General features: G+C 36.6%; 1 protein-coding gene across 15 annotated transcripts in view; it reads right to left on the reverse strand.

Moving 5' to 3' along the window:
- ANKRD28 (ankyrin repeat domain 28) overlaps positions 1 to 25,447 on the reverse strand; it is a 198,113-nt gene that overhangs the window by 25,609 nt on the left and 147,057 nt on the right. For all 15 annotated transcript variants that reach the window (XR_004262917.1, XR_004262928.1, XM_032258975.1 and 12 more), the window contains 9 exons: positions 19,591 to 19,669; positions 18,260 to 18,374; positions 16,915 to 16,997; positions 15,967 to 16,030; positions 14,409 to 14,477; positions 12,678 to 12,818; positions 4,229 to 4,340; positions 2,998 to 3,024; positions 2,573 to 2,647 (listed from right to left, as the gene is read on the reverse strand). Coding sequence is in view for 13 of the 15 variants with exons in the window: in XM_032258975.1 (XP_032114866.1) it covers positions 2,573 to 2,647; positions 2,998 to 3,024; positions 4,229 to 4,340; positions 12,678 to 12,818; positions 14,409 to 14,477; positions 15,967 to 16,030; positions 16,915 to 16,997; positions 18,260 to 18,374; positions 19,591 to 19,669 (765 nt within the window). In the remaining 2 variants the exon portion in view is untranslated. The remainder of the gene's footprint in view (positions 1 to 2,572; positions 2,648 to 2,997; positions 3,025 to 4,228; positions 4,341 to 12,677; positions 12,819 to 14,408; positions 14,478 to 15,966; positions 16,031 to 16,914; positions 16,998 to 18,259; positions 18,375 to 19,590; positions 19,670 to 25,447) is intronic.

Consider the following 25,447-nt stretch of genomic DNA (forward strand, 5'->3'; position numbering starts at 1 on the left):
TAAAGGCTGCGGTGAACTGTGATTGCACCACTGCACTCCAGCCTGGGTAACAGAGTGAGACTGTCACTCTAAATAAATAAATAATGAGGTTGGGTATGATCACTCACACCTACAATCTCTGCACTTTGGCAGTCCAACACAGGAGGATTACCTGAGGCCAGGAGTTTGAGACTAGCCTGGACAACAGTGAGACCCTGCCTCTATAAAAAATACAGAATTAGCTGGGAATGGTGGTGTGAGCTATAGTCGTAGCTACTCAGAAGGCTGAGAGAGGGAGGCTCGCTTGAGCTCAGGAGTTCCAGTCTGGAATGAGCCGTGATCGTGCCACTACACTCTAGCCTGGATGACAGAGGGAGACACTGTCTGAAAAACAATAGCAAAAATAAATAAAAAACAAAAAAAGAGAGAAAAATAAGAATGAATGGGAGCCATTTTGATTTGCCACAGGGCTTTCCCCATGATGTCCTTGTATGGGACTGAGAGAAGCACAAATGTCCAGTATGAGCAAAGTTAGAAATCGAGACCAGTTTCCGGGAGCCTTAGACCAGTAAGTTTTCACTGTACCAAGTTGTCCTGAATGGGAGAGTTTAGAATAAGAAATTAAAGTAACTTCTGAAAACCTCCTAGCGATAGATATGAAATGCAAAAGTAGTGGTATAATCACATTTCATTGAGCCTAATTACTAAATTATTTTAATTTTTAGCTTAAAAATATTATTTATATATAATGTATACCCATGTCATAGCAGCACTCATTCATAATAGCCAAGAGATGGAGGCAACCCAGATATCTATTGTCAGATGAATGGATAAAGAAAATTGTGGTACATATTTAACAGCATATTATTATTCAGCTTAAAAATGAAGGAAAGTCTGCCACATGCTACAACATGGATGAAATCTGCTAGATGAAATAAACCAAACAACACAAAAAAATACTGTTATGATTCCACTCAAATGAAGTATCTAGATTAGTCAAATCCATAGAAACAGAAGGTAGGCTGGTATTATCAGAGTTTTAGTTTTAATCTTTACAAGATAAAAAGATTCTGGAGATGGTTGCATAGTAATGTAAATATAATTAATACTATTGGACTGTACACTCAGAAATGGTTAAGAAGGTATGTTTTATGTTATGCTTTCTTTTTTCTACCATTACCACAATATACACATACAAAATCTTTGACCAAAAAATAGTAATTGAGAGAGAGAGGGAAAAACCTACTAATCAATGTACAGCACATCATTAACTTACAAACACAAAAAGAGAAACCTGCCAAGTTGAGGGGTGGGGAGAATACAAATGAGAAATTTCTAAAGAAACAACGTCATTAAACTAACTAGGTCCTAAAGACTACAGGGCTTTTGGGAATCTTTAATATGCTACTTGTTGAATCTCCCCAAGGGGAAATAGTCTGCCACCTAGAAAAAGCTCAAGAATGAGAATGATGCTACTACTGTTAATGCTGCGCAGTCTTCATTTCTTTTCATCAGTAGTAAAATGGCTGTTTTTTCCATGCTGGCTTTGCCCTTTCAAAGACTTATTTACTATGTGTGTCTAGAAGAGGGGATGGTATTTCTAAGGATGCAAAGGGCAAACAAGCAGGAAGCTTCAAGAATTCTTTCTTAGTTATTTAGGACATGATAGGAAGTATCAGTAGGGAGAAATAGAAAATTTAATGTATATATGTCAGTGTCAGAACACATGCAAGGAGAATACTAAGATAAAAAAAAATAACAGTAAATATGAAAAGAAACAATCAAATGAATCACTGAACTTGTAGTGTTCCACATTAAATTAAGGATACATTCTTACAAGCATTTTACTAAAACATCAGAGATCTCACAAAGAGTTAGTGTGGTACCCTGGTCTCCTGATTCTCAAAGTACCCCCTTCCCTTTAACTCTAACATTCTTTGTCTCAAACATAAATTCTTTCAGTACAGAAAGCTGGATTAGGATTTACTTGAAATTTTAGGTAATACACTCTCATTTGACTTAAAAAATTGTCACATTCTTTCTTAGCCCTCTCCATTTAGTGACTGACACTGAAAAAAAAAAAAAAAAGAGAGAGAGGAATCTTAAAGTGGAAGGGATATAACAGACAATGTAGCCAAATACTATATAGTGTGAGCACCTGAAGGACCAGTGAACATACAACCAGTTAGCACCCCGAGATCACAAAGTAAGCAAAAAATTGTACAAATACCACAGAATGTGTGAGTGTATAGCAACTGCTTAGCAACTTATAAGGCATTCCACTAGGGCAGCACATTTTAAAATTCACCATCACAGGCATATTCTCCATATTTTCTCCCTCTTTCTCCCCAGAAGGCCCTGGGGGAAGCCCAAGGATCACTGTCTGTCTTTTTTAAAAAAGAAACAGAAATAACAAAAACAAAAACCCAGCACATTAAATAATTCTCTGAATTAAAGAAAGTTCTCAAAATTTTAATTCCATGATAACTATTACATGGGCCAAAAGTTTATGGTACTAGTTTGAGTTAACACAACAAGTATTAGATATTTTCAGTGAACTAGATATCAAACTGGCTATGAAGGCAGTACTCACAGCCAAGTGTAAAGGGCTTATTGTTGCTCTATTATCTGAATCACTCAGCATGTCTGTTCCTGAGGTTTCCATTAACTGAAAAAGAAGAGGCATTTTAAATGTCAGAAAGATAGACTACTGCAATTATTCTCTCCCATATCTCCAGTTCAAATCAATTTTAGAGTATTTGGTAACTCAGCAAGCTTATAAAACACAAATATTATGAAAGTGTAGTAAGGACCACAGACTAAAAGCTTTGAAGACAGGCTATAAAACTAAGAGTTTGGGGGAAATGCTACTTAAGTGCCACCAAGTAAACATCCTCCTTCCTTCTGTACACGATTTCTGTCACTGTCTTTGCTCCTATGGTTATGCAAAGAGACCTTCAGCTCTAATGAGAGGAAAAAGATAAACATAATTGGTAGGAGGAATTGACTTATACTTACAACATCTAGAGGAGTTTCACTTGCAATCTGAAATAAAGGTCAAAACAAAAATATTTAGTTTGGTAAGTATTCATCTATATTAAGTCTCAACTTACATAGGGCTTTGCTAGCTTTTATTTTAAACCCGTGCTTCCTTTGCCTCCAAAAAGTTAGGTGTTTTAAATAATTTTATATCACAGCAGACATCAAATCTATATACATAGGTCTAAAATTTGGTCTAAAGATCCATGATAACCTAAGAAAACAGTTGTTATTTTTGTAACAGGGTCTCAAGTGCTATATTAAATTGTCAACCTCCTTTTTCTGCTTTTATATCCACTCTCCTTGAATTTTATTTCCCCTTGAAGGGGAGCAAAGTTTAATGTAATTTATAAGGTAAGTCTAAATAAAAGAATCTTAAACCTAAAGTATCTATGATACACATGAATACCTTTTCCTTGACTTTCCTTCTGGTTTGGCAAATTTGGTGAATGATGGTATTATATTTCAGAATGAGACCCCAATAGAAATAAAAACTTCCTTTGCAGAAGAGTCTCCCTTATTAGGAAGGGCTGTGAAATAAATGGGCCTTTTGGAATTCCCTGAATATATGTGGAAGATATTCCTCTCACAGAAACTTTTCTCACATAAGACACAGTTATAGTTCTTTAGAAACTTAGGAGAAATATTTATTTAAAGGGGCAGGAGAAGTAAACACTGCAGACACAGACATGGGGTAATCAGTAGCTCTATCCAGAGATCTAATTTTCTCCTTTTTTAAAAGGAAAAGAGAATGAGAGATATCTTTTTTTTTTTTTTTGAGACGGAGTTTCACTCTTGTTACCCAGGCTGGAGTGCAATGGCGCGATCTCGGCTCACCGCAACCTCCGCCTCCTGGGTTCAGGCAATTCTCCTGCCTCAGCCTCCTGAGTAGCTGGGATTACAGGCATGCGCCACCATGCCCAGCTAATTTTTGTATTTTTAGTAGAGACGGGGTTTCACCATGTTGACCAGGATGGTCTCGATCTCTTGACCTCGTGATCTACCCGCCTCGGCCTCCCAAAGTGCTGGGATTACAGGCGTGAGCCACCGCGCCCAGCCTGAGAGATATCTTTTTAACAGGTATATATACATTCTGAAAATGTTAAAAAACAAAATGGAATTTGTTTCTTGATCCATTTATGATCATTTTTGTTAAATTATTACACTATAAACTCACATCAGGCCTTTCACAAGAATTCAGGAATCTTACCAGCTGAAGACATAGACGGTGACCATAAGCAGCAGAATAATGAACTGCATTGTATCCTTGCTTATCACGGATCCCTGGATTTGCATCGTTTCTTAGTAAGTATTCCAGGCACCTATATACAACAACAACATACTGAAAATTCTAAATCTTGAATATCAACCAATGATAAGAGACTGAAATTAAAAACTGATAATTTTTCTGATACTTAAGTAATATAAAAATCATAAATGTATCACACTTTAAAAATATGTCATTTAGGCCGGGTGCGGTGGCTCACGCCTGTAATCCCAGCACTTTGGGAGGCAGAGGCGGGTGGATCACGAGGTCAAGAGATCGAGACCATCTTGGTCAACATGGTGAAACCCCGTCTCTACTAAAAATACAAAAAAAAAAAATTAGCTGGGCATGGTGGTGCGTGCCTGTACTCCCAGCTACTCAGGAGGCTGAGGCAGGAGAATTGCCTGAACGCAGGAGGCGGAGGTTGCGGTGAGCCGAGATCGCGCCATTGCACTCCAGCCTGGGTAACAAGAGCGAAACTCCGTCTCAAAAAAAAAAAAAAAGAAAAAGTCGTTTAAATGACATTATCATAAAAATGCAAACGAAATATTCATAAAAGAATCTTCTTGATTCAAAGTAGATACCTTGAAAGCCTGTCAGGTTTTTTGTTTTTTATACATGAAGCCTCTTTTTTACAGTCTCTATCTACACCACCACCTATTCTACTCAGACAATGTTGGACGGGATTAAAGTTTTGGTGGTGAGTACATAATACTGGTAATATTACTATTTATCTATCTAGAACACAGAATAAGTAAATTTTTCATCATGAAGCTCAAGAAAGGATGTAAAACAAAACCAAACCCCAAGAAATCAAGGTCATAATTCAATGAACCTGAATTAGAGGACTAAGAAGAGGTATATACACAGTGTAAAGTGGTAATAAGGTATTCGTAAGAGATACTTCATTTTTGTGATATTAAAAATATGAGGAAAAAAACCCGACTATATGTACAACCACTATGGGAAAATATGGAGATTCCTTAAAGAACTAAAAGTAAAACTACCACTTGACCCAGTAATCACACTATTGGGTATCTACCCAGAGGAAAGAAAGTCATTATATGAAAAAGGCCCTTGCACATGCACGTTTTTTGTTTTTTTTTTTTTGAGATGGAATCTCACTCTGTCGCAGGCTAGAGTGTAGTGACACAATCTTGGCTCACTGCAATCTCTGCCTCCCGGGCTCAATCAATTCTCTTGCCTCAGCCTCCCTGAGGGACTACAGGTGTGTGCCACCATGCCTAGCTAATTTTTGTATTTTTAGTAGAGACAGGGTTTCACTGTTGGCCAGAATAGTCTTGATCTCTTGACCTTGTGATCTGCCTGCCTCGGGCTCCCAAAGTGCTGGGATTACAGGCGTGAGCCCACTGCGCCTGGCCACACATGCATGTTTATAGCAGCATAATTCCCAACTGCAAAAATATGAAACCAGCCTAAATGTCTATCAACCAACAAGTGCATAAAGAAAATGTGGTATATATACACCATGGAATACTACTCAGCCACAGAAAGGAACAAAATAACAGCATTCGCAGCAACCTGGAGTTGGAGACCATTATTCTAAGTGAAGTAATTCAGGAATGGAAAATCAAATATCGTATGTTCTCACTTACAAGTGGAAGGTATGAGGAGACCCAAAGGCACAAAAATGATAGAATGGACTTTGGGGAGTCTTGCAACCAATGTGTAGTCTTTTATCCCTCACACTGAATAAGATTTTATCACTCACATTTTACTCAATGTGAGGGATAAAAGACTACATATTGGGTACAGTGAACATTGCTCAGGTGATCTGTGCAGCAAAATCTCAGAAATCATCACTGAAGAACTTATCCATGTAACCAAAAACCACTTGTTCCCAAGAACTACTGAAATAAAATATAATAAAAATAAATTTAAAAACACCATATAGGGCTGCTGTGGAGGCTTAGCCTGTAATCCCAGCACTTGGGGAGGCCGAGGTGGGTGGATCACGAGGTCAAGAGATGGAGACCATCCTGGCCAACATGGTAAAACCCCGTCTCTACTAAAAATACAAAAATGAGCTGGGTGTGGTGGCGTGCGACTGTAATCCCAGCTACTCGGGAGGTTGAGGCAGGAGAATCACTTGAACCTGGGAGTGAAGTTTGCAGTGAGCCACGATTGCGCCACTGCACTCCAGCCTGGGCAATAGAGTGAGACTCCATCTCAACAACAACCATCACATTATATAGTCCACAATTTATAATTCTAATAAATTTTATTACAGCAAATAGAAGTACTGAAATAGAAATAAAAAAATTTCCCCTTAGTTTGGTACCAATGATGTTGGGCCATAATGGTAAAATAGCCTGTTTATTCATTTGATACATGGAGAAGCCAACTAAAAACGTCTATTCATGTTCAAATTCCAAGTTTGTAATTATTCAATGATCATTTGTCTGGGATTCAACTATGTCTACCCGAATATTAAACTATTTGGGGAAAACATTCTTTAATCAAATACTCCTTGTTAAAAGTTTCCAAAATCACACTGAACTCACATAAAAACAAATGAAAAGAAATTCTATAGCAATGTAACCGATCTTTCAGTAACTAGCTCACAAATATTATGAGTGCCATTACTTCAATGCTAACGCTTATTTCTTTAAATGCTGAATTTCTTAAAATGCTTTAGATCTCTTAGAAATTACTTTCAGAATCTTTATTGTAATATCTTCAATGATAGCAAATGTTCCTCCGTTTAAGTGCAAATGGTGTTTATGCACAGCTAAAATTCTTTTTTTTTTTTTTTTTGAGACAGAGTTTTGCTCTTGTTATCCAGCCTGGAGTGCAATGGCGTGATCTCCGCTCACCGCAACCTCTGCCTCCTGGGTTCAGGCAATTCTCCTGCCTCAGCCTCCTGAGTAGCTGGGATTACAGGCACGCGCCACCATGCCCAGCTAATGTTTTGTACTTTTAGTAGAGACGGGGTTTCACCATGTTGACCAGGATGGTCTCGATCTCTTGACCTCGTGATCCACCCACCTCGGCCTCCCAAAGTGCTGGGATTACAGGCGTGAGCCACTGCGCCCGGCCCAGCTAAAATTCTTTGGAGTCAAGCATAATAATAAAAAAGATTAAAATGGGTATCACTATGATTAAAAACAAAACAAAACAAAATCCAAGTCTGGCTCTAAAGTAACAAGACTGGTGTTTTTTTGGTTTTGTTTTGTTTCATAAACTAGCTCTGAGAACAAGCCAGGAAAAGGAAGTATTTCAGTCAGGGTGTAAAATCTGTTTGTACATAGCCTTCCTTGGTGCCCAGTTTAGAGGACAGTGCTCACTGGGATGCAGAAAAAGCCTGCAAGTCTGTAGGAAGATTCATTTACAGACAAAAACATTTTATCCAAGGGCATTAATATAAATCTTTAATCAAGTTCTCCAGATGTGATAAATCAGAAACAGTTCTGCCTACTGAGACCTGAGTACAAGACTTATACTAATATAATTTCTTTTATTGGCATATCCTTCAGATTTTGCTAAACAATATAAATTTTCATAATTACTCTGGGTATTATCTTTAACAAGTGAAAAAGATTACTGACACTAAGTTAAATGACTTTCCCCAAATCCTTTGGCTGGAATATGGCAAAGCAAGGACTAAACCTCAGGTCTTCTCTTTATCCATTATTTTTTCTATGTTCTCACAAAGGTTTGGAACAGCAGTTAATCAGTTATAGTGGTAAGTTAACCAGGGTGCTTATAAAATACTGAACCATAAAATTACTAGATCTTGAAAATGTGGACTTCATTAGAGGGTGGGGACAGCAGAGTCTGTCTACTCTTTTTTCTGCTTGTACATTAACACATGCTCATTTTATAAAACCCAGACAATTAAGAAATGAAGATTCTCTATAATGTGTCTGAAATAAAATATATACACAAAATCTGAAAAAATAGTTATGGCTAAACAACAAATTATTCTGTTGTATTTTTTCCTCAATGTTAGGCAAATTAAATATCATCATCCCCACTAACCACATAGGTTAAATAGTTTAAATCAATCTATTTAAATTTCTCCTACTCTTACCCTACTACTCATAAACCCTGCCACTTTGAGTTCTGATGCAAGTTCAGACTGACTCAAGTTTATGTGTCCCATGGCTGGTCAGAGCACTGGGTAAGGACCACTCAGCCAGAAAAAAAGATGTGGTACTGTCACTCCCAGAGGCCCTCCCTCCTTTCTACTCTTCCAACATCATTGCATGTAACAGTTCTTACCACCCCTGCCACCCCACCCCTAGCCCAAAAAATCAGTTTTAAAAAACACAACTAACCTTTATAGGAAGATTAGGATGTGTCAGAGCTGTTCCAGACAATTCATATATACTAACATCTTTTAAACTCTACATAGTCGTGACTGAGTTTAGACTATTATCTCCATATTCACAGATGAAATAGGCACAGAGAGGTTAAGTAATTTGCCCAAGGTCCCACAGTAAGAAGTAGAGCCAGTATCAAACACAGTGCTCTTACAGACATATACACAGTAAGCTTAACTAGGTTGCTGAATGTATGTCACATACAAAAGGCAAATATATCTTCTATATACCAAAACAAAAAAAATTTTAAGATTTTGGTAATAAAAAATATCAGACACATAGGAATAAATCTCAGCATTACAAAACTTCTACATACAAAAAAACTGCATGACCCCATTTTTTTGAAGTTTGAAAACAGACATAAATTGCCACTAGAAGCCATAATATGGTCCCATTTCCTAAGAGTGTTACTATGGTTTAAATGTTTGTGTCCCCTACCCTCATTCATATGGTGAAATTCCAACCTCAAGGTAAAGTTATTAGGAGGTAGGGCCTTTAAGGGGTGATTAGGTCATGAGGGAAGAGCCCTCCCTCATGAATGGGATTAGTGCCCTTATAAATAAGGCCCAAAAGAGCTCTTTCACCCCTTCTACTATGTGAGGATATGGCAAGAATATGCCCTCGAAGAGTAAGTGGGCCTTCTCCAGACACTGGCCTTGACGTTCTTGACTTCTCAGCTTCCAGAACATAAAATTTCTGTTGTTTATAAGCCATCCAGTTTTTGGTTTTTGCTATAGCAGTCCAAACAGACTAAGAGAATTGTTATTGCGTAGTTAGGTTGTTGCTGAAACAAACATCTAAAAATGTGGAAGAGGTTTTGGAACTGGATAATGGACAGAGGCTGGAAGAGTTTTGAGGTGCGGGCTAGAGACTGTCTCCCATGAAACATTTTCTAAAACTATATATAATATTAAAAAAGCTGTATGACAACACATATCAGGGCTTCAACTTTGATTAAGGCTGTGAGGGACATAAAATGATCTATATACACATACAGCAATACAACTGCTGATGATGACTATATCAGGAGAGCTGGTCTGAGGGGAATTTCTTCCTTATAGATAATCAGGAAAAACAGCCCTCAACCTTTCCCTTCTCTTATATACATACTATACACATGTAGTGAGAAGACCCTCATCATCTTGCTCAAAGACAGCCCTGTATGTCTTTGCAAAAGGCAAATATAATTTTATTAATATTTCACATGTTTAATATGTATATTGTGATAACAGCCATATATTTGTTTGCTGGATTCTTACATGATGTAAAATAAAGACACTTCAGAGGACTTGCTGAATGACTGTCTATCAAGAATGCAGGCATCAGGACAATGTGGGTGACCTGCAGAATGACTAGAATGAGTCAGGAAAGATTTCATGTATTTTTCCAATTATTTACTCAAAGTGAGGACAAAGAGATATAAGGCAGAGCAGAACTATAATTACTGTATGTCAGTCCTAAACAGCAGAAAACCAATGTTGCATTGTTAAAAATTCCAAAGTATAAAGAATAACTTTTCCTGGGGACCTTTAAAGGTAGAAACTGTGATGCTGACCGGAGACTAGTAAAAAACCATTTAAAAAACAAGCAAATGTACATTATTAAATAATAGCTATTGGAAGCTCTCAGGAATCTCTTCTTTTAGAAAACAATTCATTCTTGCTTTGGCAAAATGAATCAATTATGCCTGATTCTCTTATTACTCAAGTTATTCCTGGGAATTAAAACCTTTCAATTTAAGAAAAATAAATCAATCCTTTATTGCCACTGTTTGAGCCTCCAAAACAATCACTTATTGAAAGGATGCCTCTGGCATCCCAGAACAATTACTGTGGCTTATGCTTTCTATGAGGCTCCCAAGGAACAAATCACTGAATCAATAAATGAGAGCATTAGACAGGCTCTCTAGGATTTTAATACTTAATAAACATAGGAAACAGAGGCTCCAATTAACAGTGCTAGATTATGCACAGTCTCATTTATGCAAGCTAACTGGGAGGTTTCATCTTCCTTTTACAAATGAAGAATATTCTGACTTAGCAATTACTTGCTCATGCTCAAACAGGTACAGTATGGAAACTCCAAGATTTAAATTGGCTCTTTCTGATCCCAAAGCTAATGTTCTTTCCAGTATATTAGGTTTAGTGTACACACTGAGGATTAAATATTTACATAATAAAAGTCACTGCCTGCTTACTCAAAAGTTTATGTTCAGTGAGAAAACCAGTGATTTTAGTATTGTACCCTTCTATAGAAAAAGTAGATTGGCTTAAAATGAAACCACAAATCTCCAACACTATGGGTTAAATTATGTTATTCGTGTGTGTGTTTGTGTATGTGAGAGAGAGAGAGAGAGAGAGAGAGAGAGAGAGAATGAGAATTCAGATTTAGTGCATTTGTTTAAGGGCAGAAGGATCAAAGTGTATTCTTTTCTTGGGGGAAAGGACTGTAGGGGACAATCTCTCAGTGGAATCTGGTTCATACTGAGCTGTACTCAATAACCAGTCTGTGAAAGTAATGGTAAAGGACTACAGATGGTGATAAAAGTCACTTTAGGTATAACTTATTTTAAGCAAATCTATAAATCAAATCCTGACATCATAAAACTGATAAATTAGGGACAATCTACTTATCCAAGCTTACCGAAGTATTTTCAGATTTACAGTCTTTATCATAGATTTTATTTAAATAGTTGCTACCTCAAAACATATTTCATATTCTTGCAAATAAAGTACACATTACTATTGCCTTTAAGATCAGAATTTTAGGCTGGGCACGGTAGCTTACTCCTGTAATCTCAGCACTCTGGAAGGTCAAGGTGGGCAGATCACTTTAGGTTAGGAGTTTGAGACTAGCCTTGCCAACATGGTGAATTCCTGTCTCTGCTAAAACTACAAAAATCAGATGGGCATGGTGGTGGGCACCTGTAGTACCAACTACTTGGGAGGCTGAGGGATGAGAATTGCTTGAACCCGGGAGGTGGAAGCTGCAATGAGCCAAGATTGTGCCACTGCACTCCAGCCTGGGTGACAGAGCGAGGCTCCATCTCAAAACAAACAAACAAACAAAAAACCCCCTAGAATTACAGCCACAAATCCAATGTAACAAAATGTTACTTATAAAAATGGCTTTGAAATTAAAGAGTTTATACTAAATTAACATTTGTGAAGAATCAAATTATGCTTATTTTGAGGGTAAAAAATAAATATTAAAAACTGAATAATTCTGTTATATGAATTACATTTTATAACATTTTCCCCCAGAAACCACTGCTTATTTTTGCCAATGATACTTTTAATCTTCACTGACCCACATCATGGAGAATTACCAGACACTGAAAATCTTTTTCTGTTTTCAATGAGTTTATTTTCTTCCAAGAAGAAAAAAAATGCATCAAGATACAATAAGCAGGTCTTACAATTTTAGGTGAATATTACTATACTTATGAAACAGTTTATGCATCATTTATTCTTGTTTTCACTTATTCATTCATGGCCAACATTTACTTATTCTGTTATCTAATTTACTAATTTAAGCAACATGTAGTACCCACTACATGCCAGATTCTGCCAGTTCAATTACTACCTTTTGGATACCAATTTACAAGGTTCCTTGCAAATCTGAACTGGAATACAGGTACCTCTGAAGGATACCTGTATTCTAATCTCTTCCCAATTTTCTGATGATATTGCTCATATACCTCCTCTCTCCCTTTCCCCATGATACAGTCATGGCTGTAGCCTCTGAGAAGTCAGGTGGAAAAAAACATGAAAGTGATTATTAAGATGCTCTTTTGGCAGGGAGGACAAGAAGGGACCTTATCTTTCTTTCACCAGAGCAGCTAGTAAAGCTGGTGCTGAGAATAGGTAGTAATAACTGATTTAGGAATAACTATGAAACCAATTTATTTCCCTAAACAGACTAAGGGCAAAGATAATCAACAAAAAATACAAAGAGGAAACACAGATTTGCAACAAAAACATCCATGTGGAAGATGCCAGTTTATAGAAATACTGATCCTGTACTCTCACTTATATGGTACTTACTTGCCATCTGTGTCTGATGTAGCTGCATAGTGCAGGGGTGTGCAGCCTCTTTCATCAAGGTCATTCACACTTGCTCCTGATCCCACAAGAGCGAACAGGCACTGGTAATTGCAGTTGGCAGCAGCGTAATGCAGTGGAGATCTTTTGTGTCCAAGTTAATACAAGAAAGATAAAAGCCAGAGGCATAACTAGTAAACAGAAGCATAGTTGACTCTTACTCCTTCCAGTTACAAATACTGTATTTACATTGAGACTTAGACTGCCATATACTAAGTCTTGTGGAAGACTAGATGGAAAGCTAGAAGAAGAAAGTAAGGTGGCAGAGAACCTTTAAGTATATGAAATAAGATAAAAATGAAGTTATTTCCATCGTCTCCAGGCCGTAGCAATCCTAGTCCCCGTCCTTTGAGTGACTTTTAAATAACCTTTACATTCTGCTCAGAAATGTGAAAGCTTTCATTTTAAGAAAGTTTCCCCTACATTAATAAAAATGTTCTACAGTACGGAGGTAGCAATTTCTATTCATGTCTCAGTAGAAGAACAAAGGATAAGACAAAAAATAGAAGAAACATTAAAAAAAAAAAAAGCAATTAATCCTGAATTACTTTGAAGCCTCTAAACTCAAAATATTCTTCAGAAGCCCCCTCTGTTATTTGTAGTATAGAATACCTGAAGTACTAAAAATTAATATAAACTGGATTAAAATATAATTATAAAAGCAAATTCACTATAAAAATATTGCATTCCAAAGCCAAAGTGATTTTTTATTTTATGGGTCATTAGTTCTTTCCATTAGCAGGCTTACGAGAGCAGTCTGTTCTTCAAAGTAATTATGGTGTCAAATAGTTTTTATTTTCTTCTATTCATTTCTAATTTCCTACCATGCCCAATTCTTTTTACTTCTCTTCTGCACTGGGTCTATCACATGCACTGACATACATTCACATTTTCTTCTGACATACACCCTTCCCTCTCATATACTTTGCTATGTAAAATTCTGAAACTCTTGACACATATAGTTTTGCTTGTATAGTCATCTCTATCTTTCAAACCAATGCCAATTGCCTGCAATTCTTTCCCTGTATGGTTCTAATGCACTCTGTGTCAATTCCTACTCTAAGTGACTTAACAGTAGTTTTAAATACTGCTACCACAAACGCTTAACAATGGGGCCTGCTGAATGACTACAAAGACGGTCATTTCACAGCTGCCTTCCTGCTGTGAAATACTTAGTGGGATGTGTGGATGTGTGTGTAAGATTTATATAGAAGAGGAGAAAGAAAAATTACACATATATATTTATAACCTATTTCCTCCCTCTTACTACTGCTCTGGAACAAGATATGGGCAGCAAAATCTCTCACAAAGAAATGACTTGGAGAAAGGAGAACTATATCACCATTTTCCAGGTATTGTGAGTTTCCTGAATAAAACGGTGTTCTATGGGGCTTTTACATTTCCATAGCCATAATTATGGGAGAGCAAGTACAGAGGCATTTATAAGGCCAAGGCTGTTGTTGGTACACTAGGGCTGTGATAGGGACCAAAGAAGAAAACTGTGAGTGAGAACAAATATTTTTAAGTTACTGACTTCAGCTGGGACTCTCAATGAATCATGATCACAACGTACAAGATGCTAAACTGTTCAGTTAATTTTCAGAAGCCAGTTAGAAGGTCAAGCAAGTCATTCAGTAAAACTAGGCTCCATAAAGAAATTATATCATACCCTACCTCCCAAATTTGTCCTTTTTGTTGAAATCTGCACCAGTATTCAGCAGAAGGTTTAGGCACTCCAAATTCCTATTGAGAGAAAATATAGTTAAAAAACTTAATTGGCAGTGATTTTATAATGAAATTGGTAGGTTTAAAGAAGCATGGAAGCATGCTTTTAAATGAAGATAAATGTGACAAAAATGACATGATTTATATTCTATGAAGAATAAAACATTAAAATGCATCTTATCTAGAATTCAGAAAGTTACATATTTATATATTGGCACACTGATAGGAAATAACACAATTCACGTTGTCACTGTCTAAAAGGAAGATCACATTTGCAAGAGATTCTGAGGCGGTTTTAGGAAATAACATGCTTACAGTTTTTTTCTTTTCTTGAGACAAAGCCTCACTCTGTAGCTCAGGCTAGAGAGCAGTGGTGCAATCACAGCTAACGATGGCCTCCAGCTCCCAGACATAAGTGATCCTCCAAGCCTCAGACTCCTGAGTAGTTGAGCTTACAGGTGTGAGCCACTGCAAGAGTCCTGTCATCTTTCCCTTATCTTCTCCTATACTATGACTGCTTATATATACGTATCTCTACGTTAATACTGGAGGAAAGGACATTATTTAAGTATTTCCATAATTTTATAAACCTGAACATCAACTTGCTAGGTTACAATGAAAACTGTAACTGCCAAGCAATAGACACTCAAGTCTGTTGTCCCTCTCTCTACAGGCAAGTTACATAGAAGTTAGGTTTTAACTGGAAGGTTCTCTGGCAACCCTGGAAGAACAAGGAAGCCAATCACATGCTCACAATCCATCTCTACAACTTAGACTGAGGTGGTATATTCTTGGTTCTACATACTTGTCCTCTGAAATCACTGAAAAATTTTAAGAAATTATCAGTGAGAATAAAGTTCTTGTAAAACGTCCTTTTGAGAAATCATGAATTAAATGGCTTATCACAGATCTAAATTATCAGAAGCATTAGATAAGCAGCATGTTTCACAGACCATGAGTTTTAGCTGAAGTTTGTTGCTCATCTGAACCAACTGCCTAATTTTCCCTGGTGGTACTATTTAAAACTTGGTACAAAATCTTCCAATCTCAAACTTAACTCTTCCTAGTAGATGTAAGACACAGCACAAAATGAACATTTTTTTTTTTTTGGAAAAAAAAAAATGATTTTAAAACAAATCTACTTAAAAGAGTACTTGTATTATTTAGAATATGCCCAGTATTTTGATGTTCTCATTTGAGAACATACTTTTTAAGAAATCATTTTATTAGTTTTCTTTTTTTCACTTATCCAGGAATTACGTTCTTTTACAGAAGGCAGTATTTCCTTTTATAGGTTTATTCTCTCTCTCACTTATAACCCACACCTTGGCTGGAAGAAGATGAAAAAAAGTATTCTGCCACCCTGGACTTTTTTTTCCTAAACAACTCCTGTTTTGTTTTCTATTTTCTGGCAGCCCAGAATTAACAAAAGAGGAACAAAGATAAGAGAAAACCTGCCATGAACAGCTATTTTTTTCCTAAAGAAATAAAAATACTATTAACATACCCTCCAGCTGCAGCTGCATGTAGACAAGTCCTGCCAAAATCATCTGGGGTGTCTATATCAAATCCTGCAAGAATAAGTACATCTCATTTATAACAGACTTTACACTAAATAATTTTGTAACAGACTTTAAAGAAACATGCCATGAAATGTCAAGAATCACATCCTCCCCTCCAATCCCAAACAAAACTATGGGTTCTGAAGTGCCAGAGTGCCTGTTTAAAAGGCAATATGATACAATGGAGTATTATTTAGCAATAAAAAGAAATAAAGTACTGATAGTGATACATGAATAACCCTTGAGAACATTATACCAAGTGAAATAAGCTCATCACAGAAGATCCCACGCTGGGTGATTCCATTTACATGAACTATTCAGAACAGGCACATTTATGGAGATGGAAAGTAGATTAGTGGTTGCCTAGGGCTGAGGGAGAAAAGAAATGGAGACTAACTGCTAATGGTCTTTCTTTAACAGGGGATGAAGAGGGTTTTCTTTTTCTTTTTGTGACAGTCTTGCTCTGTCACCCAGGTTGGAGTGCAGTGGCACAATCTCAGCTCAATGCAACCTCTACCTGCTGGGTTCAAGCGATTCTCCTGCCTCAGCCTCCCAAGTAGTTGGGATTACAGGTGCTCGCCACTATGTCCAGCTAATTTTTGTAGTTTTTTTTTTTTTTTTTTTTTTAGTAGAGATGAGATTTCATCACATTGGCCAGGCTGGTCTTGAACTCCTGACCTCAAGTGATCTGCCTGCCTTGGCATCCCAAAGTACTGGGATTACAGGCATGAGCCACCACTCTAGGCCTGAAGCTAACATCTTCTAAGAGAGGTTATTAAATTATCCATACTGGACCCGTCTGCATGTAATTTTTAAAAAGCAGGATAAAGAAACTGTCAAAAATTTTGAGGGGTTTGAGGAGACATACAGAAGTCTTCAAAAGTTACACTTACCTGAAGAAAGAAGTTTTCTGCAGCAATCTGAAAAGCCACTTAAGGCTGCCAAGTGGAGGGGGAACATTCCATGTATGCCGCGCCTAAAGTTAATAGGACAGGACAGTATCTTCATTTTAACATAGAAAAATACAATCAGTTACATATACTGCAAAGAGACCACTTAATTAAGTGAAATATAACTAAAAAAGTCAAAATGTTCTAACACTTTGGAGAGTAATTTGGTTAAACGTTGATGGTGGGCATAACTTACTACCCAACTATTTTTCTCCAAAAGTAAGGTTTTTCACCTTCAGGACTATTGTCATTATGGATTTTGTTGGGGGGAGGTGAGAAGCCATTCTGTGCATGCAGGCTTACAGGCTGTTGAGCAGCATCCCTGGGCTCTACCCAATGGATGTCATTAACATAAACACCTTCCTCCCCAAATTGTGACAACCAAAAATGCATCTGGATATTTGCTTAGGGAGCAAAATTCACTATGCTGTCACTCCACCATTGAAACATTTCCATAACAAAACATGTTCAAGAATATTTATTGTAGAAATTCTGTAACAGTGAAAAACTGGAAGCAACTTGTATTTGCAAATAAGGAGAATGAGTATATTATGAAATCTTTATACAATAATTAAATTCTATAAAATGAACTAGAGCTACTTGTACAGATGTAAAAGAAGAACCAAATTCGTATCTACATGGCTAAACCAACAAGCTCATGTAATTTTTTTGAAAGAGTTACAACACAGATAGGTTCAGTACCATACCATTACAGAAAATAAAAAAGATTTAAAACTTGTTAATAAACACATGTAAATTAGCAGGATTCATCTTTCAAATAAAATATTACATGGGAACTTTAATATATAAAATAAATAAAGGTAAACTGTTCCGACCAAGATGGGGATGGTGGGAGCAGGAAATCCTTGGTAGGATTCCAAGGAATTCCTGAGGTTGGCACAGCACAAGCTGAAAACTATTATCTACAGATAGCATTGGGATGAAAAAAAAAAAAAAAAAAAAAAAAAAAAAAAAAGCATTTGGCACATACAGCTTTCTGGGACTTTTAAGTACTTCTAGTTAAAAATAAAGAGAACACAAAAATTAACAGCTCTAATCAAAACTGCGTTATGGTAAGACACATAAAAATACACCAGCTTACCAAATAAAATCCTATTTAAACATTTTAACCTACCATTTTGTCAACACAAAAGAAAAGAAAGTTTAAGCAATTAATACAATATTGAGCATAAAATCCATATTTCCATCTGAAATATCTAGAAAACTGCAGTTCACTTCCCTTTGTGCTTGCCTGTGGCAGTTATCAACACCTCAGTTAAGTACTTACTTTGCAGTGTCAGCACCACTTGTAATAAGAGTGTTGATCAGCAGCTCATGGCCATACCGTGCTGCTATGTGCAAAGGGGTATTTCCATTCTTATCCTCACAATCGATTACAGCTCCTGCAATACAGGACTTACTGTCAGACACCGGACCATATAAAGATCAAATCAAACCTATTACATGAAAAGTAATAAAAAATGCTGTTCATGCACAAACTAATAAAGACAGCAACTTTTTTTTTTTTTTTTTTTTGAGACCGAGTCTCACTCTGTCGCCCAGGCTGGAGTGCAGTGGTGCGATCTCAGCTGACTGCAACCTCTGTCTCCGAGTTCAAGCAATTCTCCTAACTCAGCCTCCTGAGTAGCTGGGACTACAGGCACGCACCACCATGCCCAGCTAATTTTGTATTATTATTTCATCATATTGGCCAGGCATGGCCAATCGGCATGATCCACCCACCTTGGTCTCCCAAAGTGCTGGGACTCCAGGAGTGAGCCACCGTGCCCGGCCAGAAATAGCAATTTTAGCTAGGTTCTATTTATAGCTCATTTATCAGGACAGGCAATGGATTTACAGATTTTATACTTAAAGTAATTGTGTGAATTAAGCATAAGATTTTAGTTGATTTTTAAACCAAGAGGGTTCTGGGGTCCAATAAGTTTAGAAACTGCTGTATTAAAACAAAATGAAACACAATTCTTTAGAGCAAGACTTCAGAACTTTAATGTGCATACTCTGTGTCATCAAGACTGCATGCAATACTTTAAAAATTATTGGATCATAAACCTATTTCAACTTTTCCCCCACAAAACTATAGTACCTATTATCTTGAGGATAATTGACAAATAGTTTCTTGAAACATGCCTTGGAAAACACTGATTTAAAGTAATATACTTAAAAATTCTTTTGATTTAAAAGTTTAGCTTGCCTAATATTAAATACAAAATAATACAGGCTCAGGAAATTAAAATCCTGAAAATAGTTGCAGATTCTCAACAGGGGAAAATGATAAATGTATAATGTATATACAGAGTACACACACTAACATATAATACAAATCATGGTAGAAAGGCAATTTTCTATTTAGCAATATTAAAAAACGGTAATACTAACTGCTAAAGAAATAACATAATTTAGGGAAACAAAACATGAAAAACAAAAGTATGAAAGATACATCTACATGATATTTTATACTCTTTAATATTTGATTTTCATGAACTCTGAAATCATATATTAAAAATACACAAACTGCAATGACAATTCCTCAATACCATTCATGTGGTGGATGTTTTTACTACATTTAAGAAAAAAAAAACAAACAGAAATACTTTTTACCACTCTGGATAATGGTTTGTGATCGGGAGAATCTACCGTGGAGGGCAGTCATATGCAGTGGGGTTTTCCCATCTTTACTCTGTGGGGGGAAAAAAAAAAAATTACTCACTCTACTATGTCCATAATATGTAATCCTTGGTTCTGTTACCCTCTTGCATTCTGTATTTTATAACTATTATACAAGAATTAAGCTTAACTGAGGCCTATGGAGGTAAAACAGCTGTTTAAAATTATGAATTAATTTTTTTAGCATGTATATCATAAAATGCAAATATACAAAAATTCCATGCCTACAGTTTATAACTGGGAGTGGGACAGTAAAGATGTGCCTCTCAAGTTTCAAATTCAAAATTTCACATTGCTCCCATGCTTCCATTCTAAGAAATTCTGAATCCCTCCTTGAACAAGTAAAAGTGAGTATCAGAATTAACTTTGTGAATGTTGTGTGGATACATTTAAAAAGATAACTAAAAATAATTAATTTCAGCCAGTATAATTTTAAAACTACATATATTTGTTTATAGTTATGTGTAATAAATATTTTCTCAAATCACTTAAAATAATAAATCAGATTGGCTGCACACATATATATTTCATGGAGAAGTTCTAAAGGAGTTCCAAATATGAAGAAAAACAATCCTTGAGTTAGGTTATCTTTTCTTCTGATTAGGCGTTATCTTTTCTTTCCTAAAATCTTTGGGTTAACCAAAACATACACGTTACCAACGCAAAGGAAATAAACTGTTTAGCAGCTTCCTAATCTCACAGCAATATTCAGTATGCCTTCTGTGTAGGTACTAAAATAGAAATGTCACAAGTATCCTAAGTTTATGCTAACACCGTACAATGCAGATATTCTTAAGAAAACTTTATGTCTGCTAGGCACGGTGGCTCATGCCTTTAATCCCAGCACTTTGGGAGACTGAGGCAGGTGAATCACGTCAGGAGTTCCAGACCAGCGTGGCCAACATGGTGAAACCTCGTTGCTACTGAAAAATACAAAAAATTAGCTGGGTGTGGTGGCAGGCATCTGTAATCACAGCTACTTGGGAGGTTGAGGCAGGACAATCGCTTGAACCCAGGAGGTGGAGGCTGCAGTTAGCCGAGATCACGCCACTAACACTCCAGCCCAGGCCAAAGTGTGAGACTCTGCCTCAAAAAAAAAAAAAAAAAAAAAAAAAAAAGGAAATCTTCATGTCATTAAAACAGAGTAATTAGATCATAAATATCTACTGAAGTGTTTGATTTCAGAATTTTATATGAATTTTTCAAGTAAACAAGTCATCAAATTGGCAAGTAATCTTAAAGAAGTTCTAATCTTTTGGAGGCAGTGTGAGAAAGGAAGGGAAGGAGAAGAGAGAATGCATCCATGAGCAGGCTCTGAAGTCAGAACAACCTGAGTGTGAATCTCGGTTCTCCCACTTATCACAAGCAAGATTTTGGACAAGTTGCCTAACTTCTTTGTGCCTTCACTTCCTCAAATGAAAATGAGGATAATGCCATCTATATCTCATTGGTCTGTTGTACAGAGTAAGTACAATAATTTTTGTAAAACACTCAGATAACACATCAGTGTTCTCAGGATATAAAATATTTATCATTTTTAATGTACCAGTTATTATTTGTTGAACCAGAAAAAAAAAAAATCTTGGCAAAAGGATTCTGGTTTAGTTTTTCCAAAATGTTCCAGACAGGACATATCCTAATTTTTAATGTTAATATTTTAGCTATAGCCTATATTTTTTCTTTTTCTTTTTTTTTTTTTTTTTTTGACAGAGTCTTGCTCTGTTGCCTAGGCTGGAGTGCAGTGGCACGATCTCTGCTGTCAGCTCACTATAACCTCCTAGGTTCAACCAATTCTCCTGCCTCATCCTCCTGAGTAGCTGGGATTACAGGTGCAAACTACCATGCCCAGCTAATTTTTGTATTTTAGTACAGATGAGGTTACACCATGTTGGCCAGGCTCGTCTCCAGCTCCTGACCTCAAGTGATCTGCACCTGCCTCAGCCTCCCAAAGTGCTGGGATTACAGGCGTTGAGCCACTGCGCACGGCCTTTTCATTTTTATTTTTTCTTAAACAGATGAGGGTCTTGGTCTGTCAGCCAGGCTGGAGTGCAGTGGTGTAATCATAGTTCATTGCAATCTCAAACTCTAGGGTTCAAGTGATCTTCCAGCAACAGCCTCTGGAGTAGGTGGGACTACTGGCACGTGACATTACACCTGGCTAATTTATTTTTTGTCTCTCATTAAGTTGCCCAGGCTGGTTTTGAACTCCTGGGCTCATGTGATTCACCAGTTGGCTTCCTAAAGAGCTGGGTTTACAGATGTGAGCCACAATGCCTGGCCAGCTATCACCAATTTTTACAGACATAAGAAAAAATGTAGATTCCATTGATTAGAAGGGTAAGAAAAATAAGAGGGGGAAAAAAAAAAAGAAAAAAAAGAAAAACAAAACCAAACCCCCCACAATCCAAAATAAAAACTTGTAATAAAAATTTGATTAACAAAATGATGAAATATGGAAGATATAACTAAAGTTAACAGTTATATATACAGCACTATGTTTCAGGCACAGTTTTAAAACACTTCATATGGTCAGGCATGATGGCTCTTCCAGTGCTTGGGGAGGCCAAAGTGGGAGGACTGCTTCAGCTCAGGTGTTTGAGGCTGCAGTGAGCTATGACGGTGCCCCTGCACTCTAGGTTGGTCAACAGAGTGAGAGTCTGTCTTGCCACCTCCTGTTCTCCTAAAAAACCAAAACCAAATTCTTTTCATGTATATTATTTAATCCCCACAACCCTATGAGACTGATACCATTAATGTTGTTTTACAGATGAGGGAATGTAGGCCCCAGGGTTAAGTGATAACTAGGTCTCATAGCTAATAAGTGATGAGTCCTTTCTTTCTTCTTTTTGTTTTGGAGACAAGATCTTGCTATATTGCCCAGTCTAGACTGGAACACCTAGGGTAGGTGTTCAAGGGTAGCTGGGCCTAAAGGCACAAACCACTGAGCCTGGTTAGAATCCTTTAATTATAAGCCTATAGGTGGCACTGGATCATCAACATTTTTACTTTTTACATACTGATCATAAAACCTATTCTAAGTATACAAAAGATTACCAACTAAAAAGTCTGCCGTAAGATACATTAGGAGGGGAGAAAGCATAGTTATTTCTCTCTGAATTGGAGAAACAATGTGGAGTTTTCTTTTTCTTAATCACCTCAAAACATTTTAGCAGCAAACTAGGAGTATTAAGAAAAAAATAAAGATAACAACAAAAACAAAAAATGAGATCTACAAAAATCCTAACAGTTGATCTCATAGGTGACCAAAACTAGTAATTACAAGCCGAACATTTCACAGTATTTTTTAGGTTTAAATTTCAAAACAAGCATTTGGTGTATTTTGTTTAGCAGACCAAAATCTACTCCTAAAGAAGAACAATGTGGGTGGGAAAACGTGTGCATGTAAACGAAGCTATCAGTGTAGTAAGGCTCATGTCAAGCAGTTCTAAAAAACAGAGCTATACCGCTTTAAAAACCTGATTCGTTTTACCTCTACCACTTTGTAGGAAAATGAATTTAAAACCTTAGAAACTGAGTTATTACAAACTTAAATTCACATTCCAATTTCTAGTCATCTACAACTTGATCAAGGTCACAAACAACAAAACGGAGGCTGTAGTTGGGGGAAAAGATTAAGCAGGAAAAAAACAGATAATGTGGTAAGAACATGAGGGTTAGCAAATAAAAATTTTAAAACAAAATGCAAGTGTCAAGTGTCCCCTCAGTCAATCAATAACTTAATAACACTGATTTTACAAATATAAAAAATACAGGTGTCAGGAATGAATATATATTCTTGCTGGTTGAAAACTCAGAGCTATCAACATATTGTGTGTAAGAGCTAGAAGGGACATGGGAAATAGACATGGGAAACATGTTTCAACAGAATTTGGCAATAAAATAATTGGACAATTGCATATAGATGAGATGTCATACACCCTTAGATGATGAGATTAAGGCAACTTTCATGAAATCTATTTTGAAACCAATGTCACAGGCTGTTGCCTTCAAATCTACTTAAACATATCTTAATCCCTTTGCTAAAAAATTCCCTTGTCATATATGAAATTCACCACTGAGTTTTCTAAATCATTAAGGAGGTAACTTCAAATTAGACCATTGGTTTGAGCATTTTACTCTAAGTGGGCTTCTTATAGAACTGATTCTCAATTCTTCATTTCAAAAGAAAATACAGACTTAAAAACAATCACAGGTACTACAATCACCTACGTAGACACTAACATGAATCAAATGACTCATTTTCATCAAATTATATTAAATATTCATGCCAAAATGGCAGTGCATAAAACAGGACGCCCAGCATATACCCTTTAAAGACAGCATCATGTGAACCAAAAAAATGCACAGTAGTTGATGACACAGGTAAAGTTCCATAATACCAACATACAAAGATGATTTCACTACATTCACTATCATAAACTGGTCTCACAGAGACTGAGAAAACTTGGTTGTGATGTTTGCTTTTGAAAATGTTAAGATAATTCCAAATTTTAAATTTTGAAATAGCCTAACTTTCATGAAAGCAACATTATTGGGCCTCTGATGAAAAAAGTAATTTTTCTCCTCACAAGGGTTTAGATACTTTTCTGGGCCCTGATTATCCAAAGTGCAGGAATTCTTCAAATTCAAAAAAGCAGTTCAAACTTGCAATAAATAAATTTTCTAGTAATTACCTAAACTATAAAAAATGTTATTAGGTGATCTGACCAAGACCTAGAAACTTTTAAAACAATGATTTAGCTGTAGTCATAGTGGGGTACTTTATGATACCTCATGCCTTTTCTTCATTGGGTGTAGTATGTATACCTTTTGTCCTGTAGCTGAGAGAGGGCAATTTAAAGCAATGACTTAATTACAAATGGGTTTGCTGTTGTTACAGCTGCCAGAATTGGCCAGTGGCATCATTAAAGGTTTCATTGAAGTTAGGTAAGAAAATGTTGTAATTAAAATGCTCTGAAAAATCACATTTTAAGCTTAAACATTTTTACTAATCATAAATGGCTCAATTTTGTGCCTGGTTTTCTTTTCTTCATACCACAAGATAGAGTCTGGCAAGTGCTCAAGGTGTGAATTGATGAAATTAATACAGACATAACTATAAAAGAATACTAGAAAATCTAAAATGATTATGTATTATAAAATAGGAATGCTCAAAATGTGGATTGCATGTGCTCACTTACAGAATTACAAAGTGAAAGCATATTTACTTTGGCTCCAGAATTTTCATTCATTTGAAACAAGGTCTCACCTGTTGCTCAGGCTAGATAGAGTACAGTGGTATGATCATAGCACACTGTAACTTTGAACTCCTGGTCTCAAGCAATCCTCCAGCCTCAGCCTCCTGAGTCCCTAGGACTACAGGATAATTTTAAATTTTTTTTTTTTTTTTTTGGCAGAGACGGGGGTCTTGCTATGTTACCCAGGCTGGTCTTAAACTCCTGGCCTCAAGTAATCTTCTTACCTTGGCCTCCTAAAGCACTGGGATTACAAGTGTGAGCCAGACTGTAACCGGCCAAAATTTTCATTCATTCATTTATTTATTTTTTGAGACAGGATCTCACTCTGTCACCCAGGCTGGAGTGTAGTAGCATGATCTTAGCTCACTGAAGCCTTGATCTCCACAGCTTAAGAGATCCTCCCACTTTAGCCTCCCAAGTAGTTGGGACTACAGGCATGAACCACCATGCCCAGCTCATTTTTTATTTTTTTTTTTTGTGGAACCAGGTTAAGTTGTCCAGGCCAGCCCTGAACTCCTAGGCTCAACTGATCC

Source organism: Sapajus apella, unplaced genomic scaffold (assembly GCF_009761245.1).
Source record: "Sapajus apella isolate SASKATOON/1434 unplaced genomic scaffold, GSC_monkey_1.0 scaffold4, whole genome shotgun sequence".
NCBI lineage: Eukaryota > Metazoa > Chordata > Mammalia > Primates > Cebidae > Sapajus > Sapajus apella.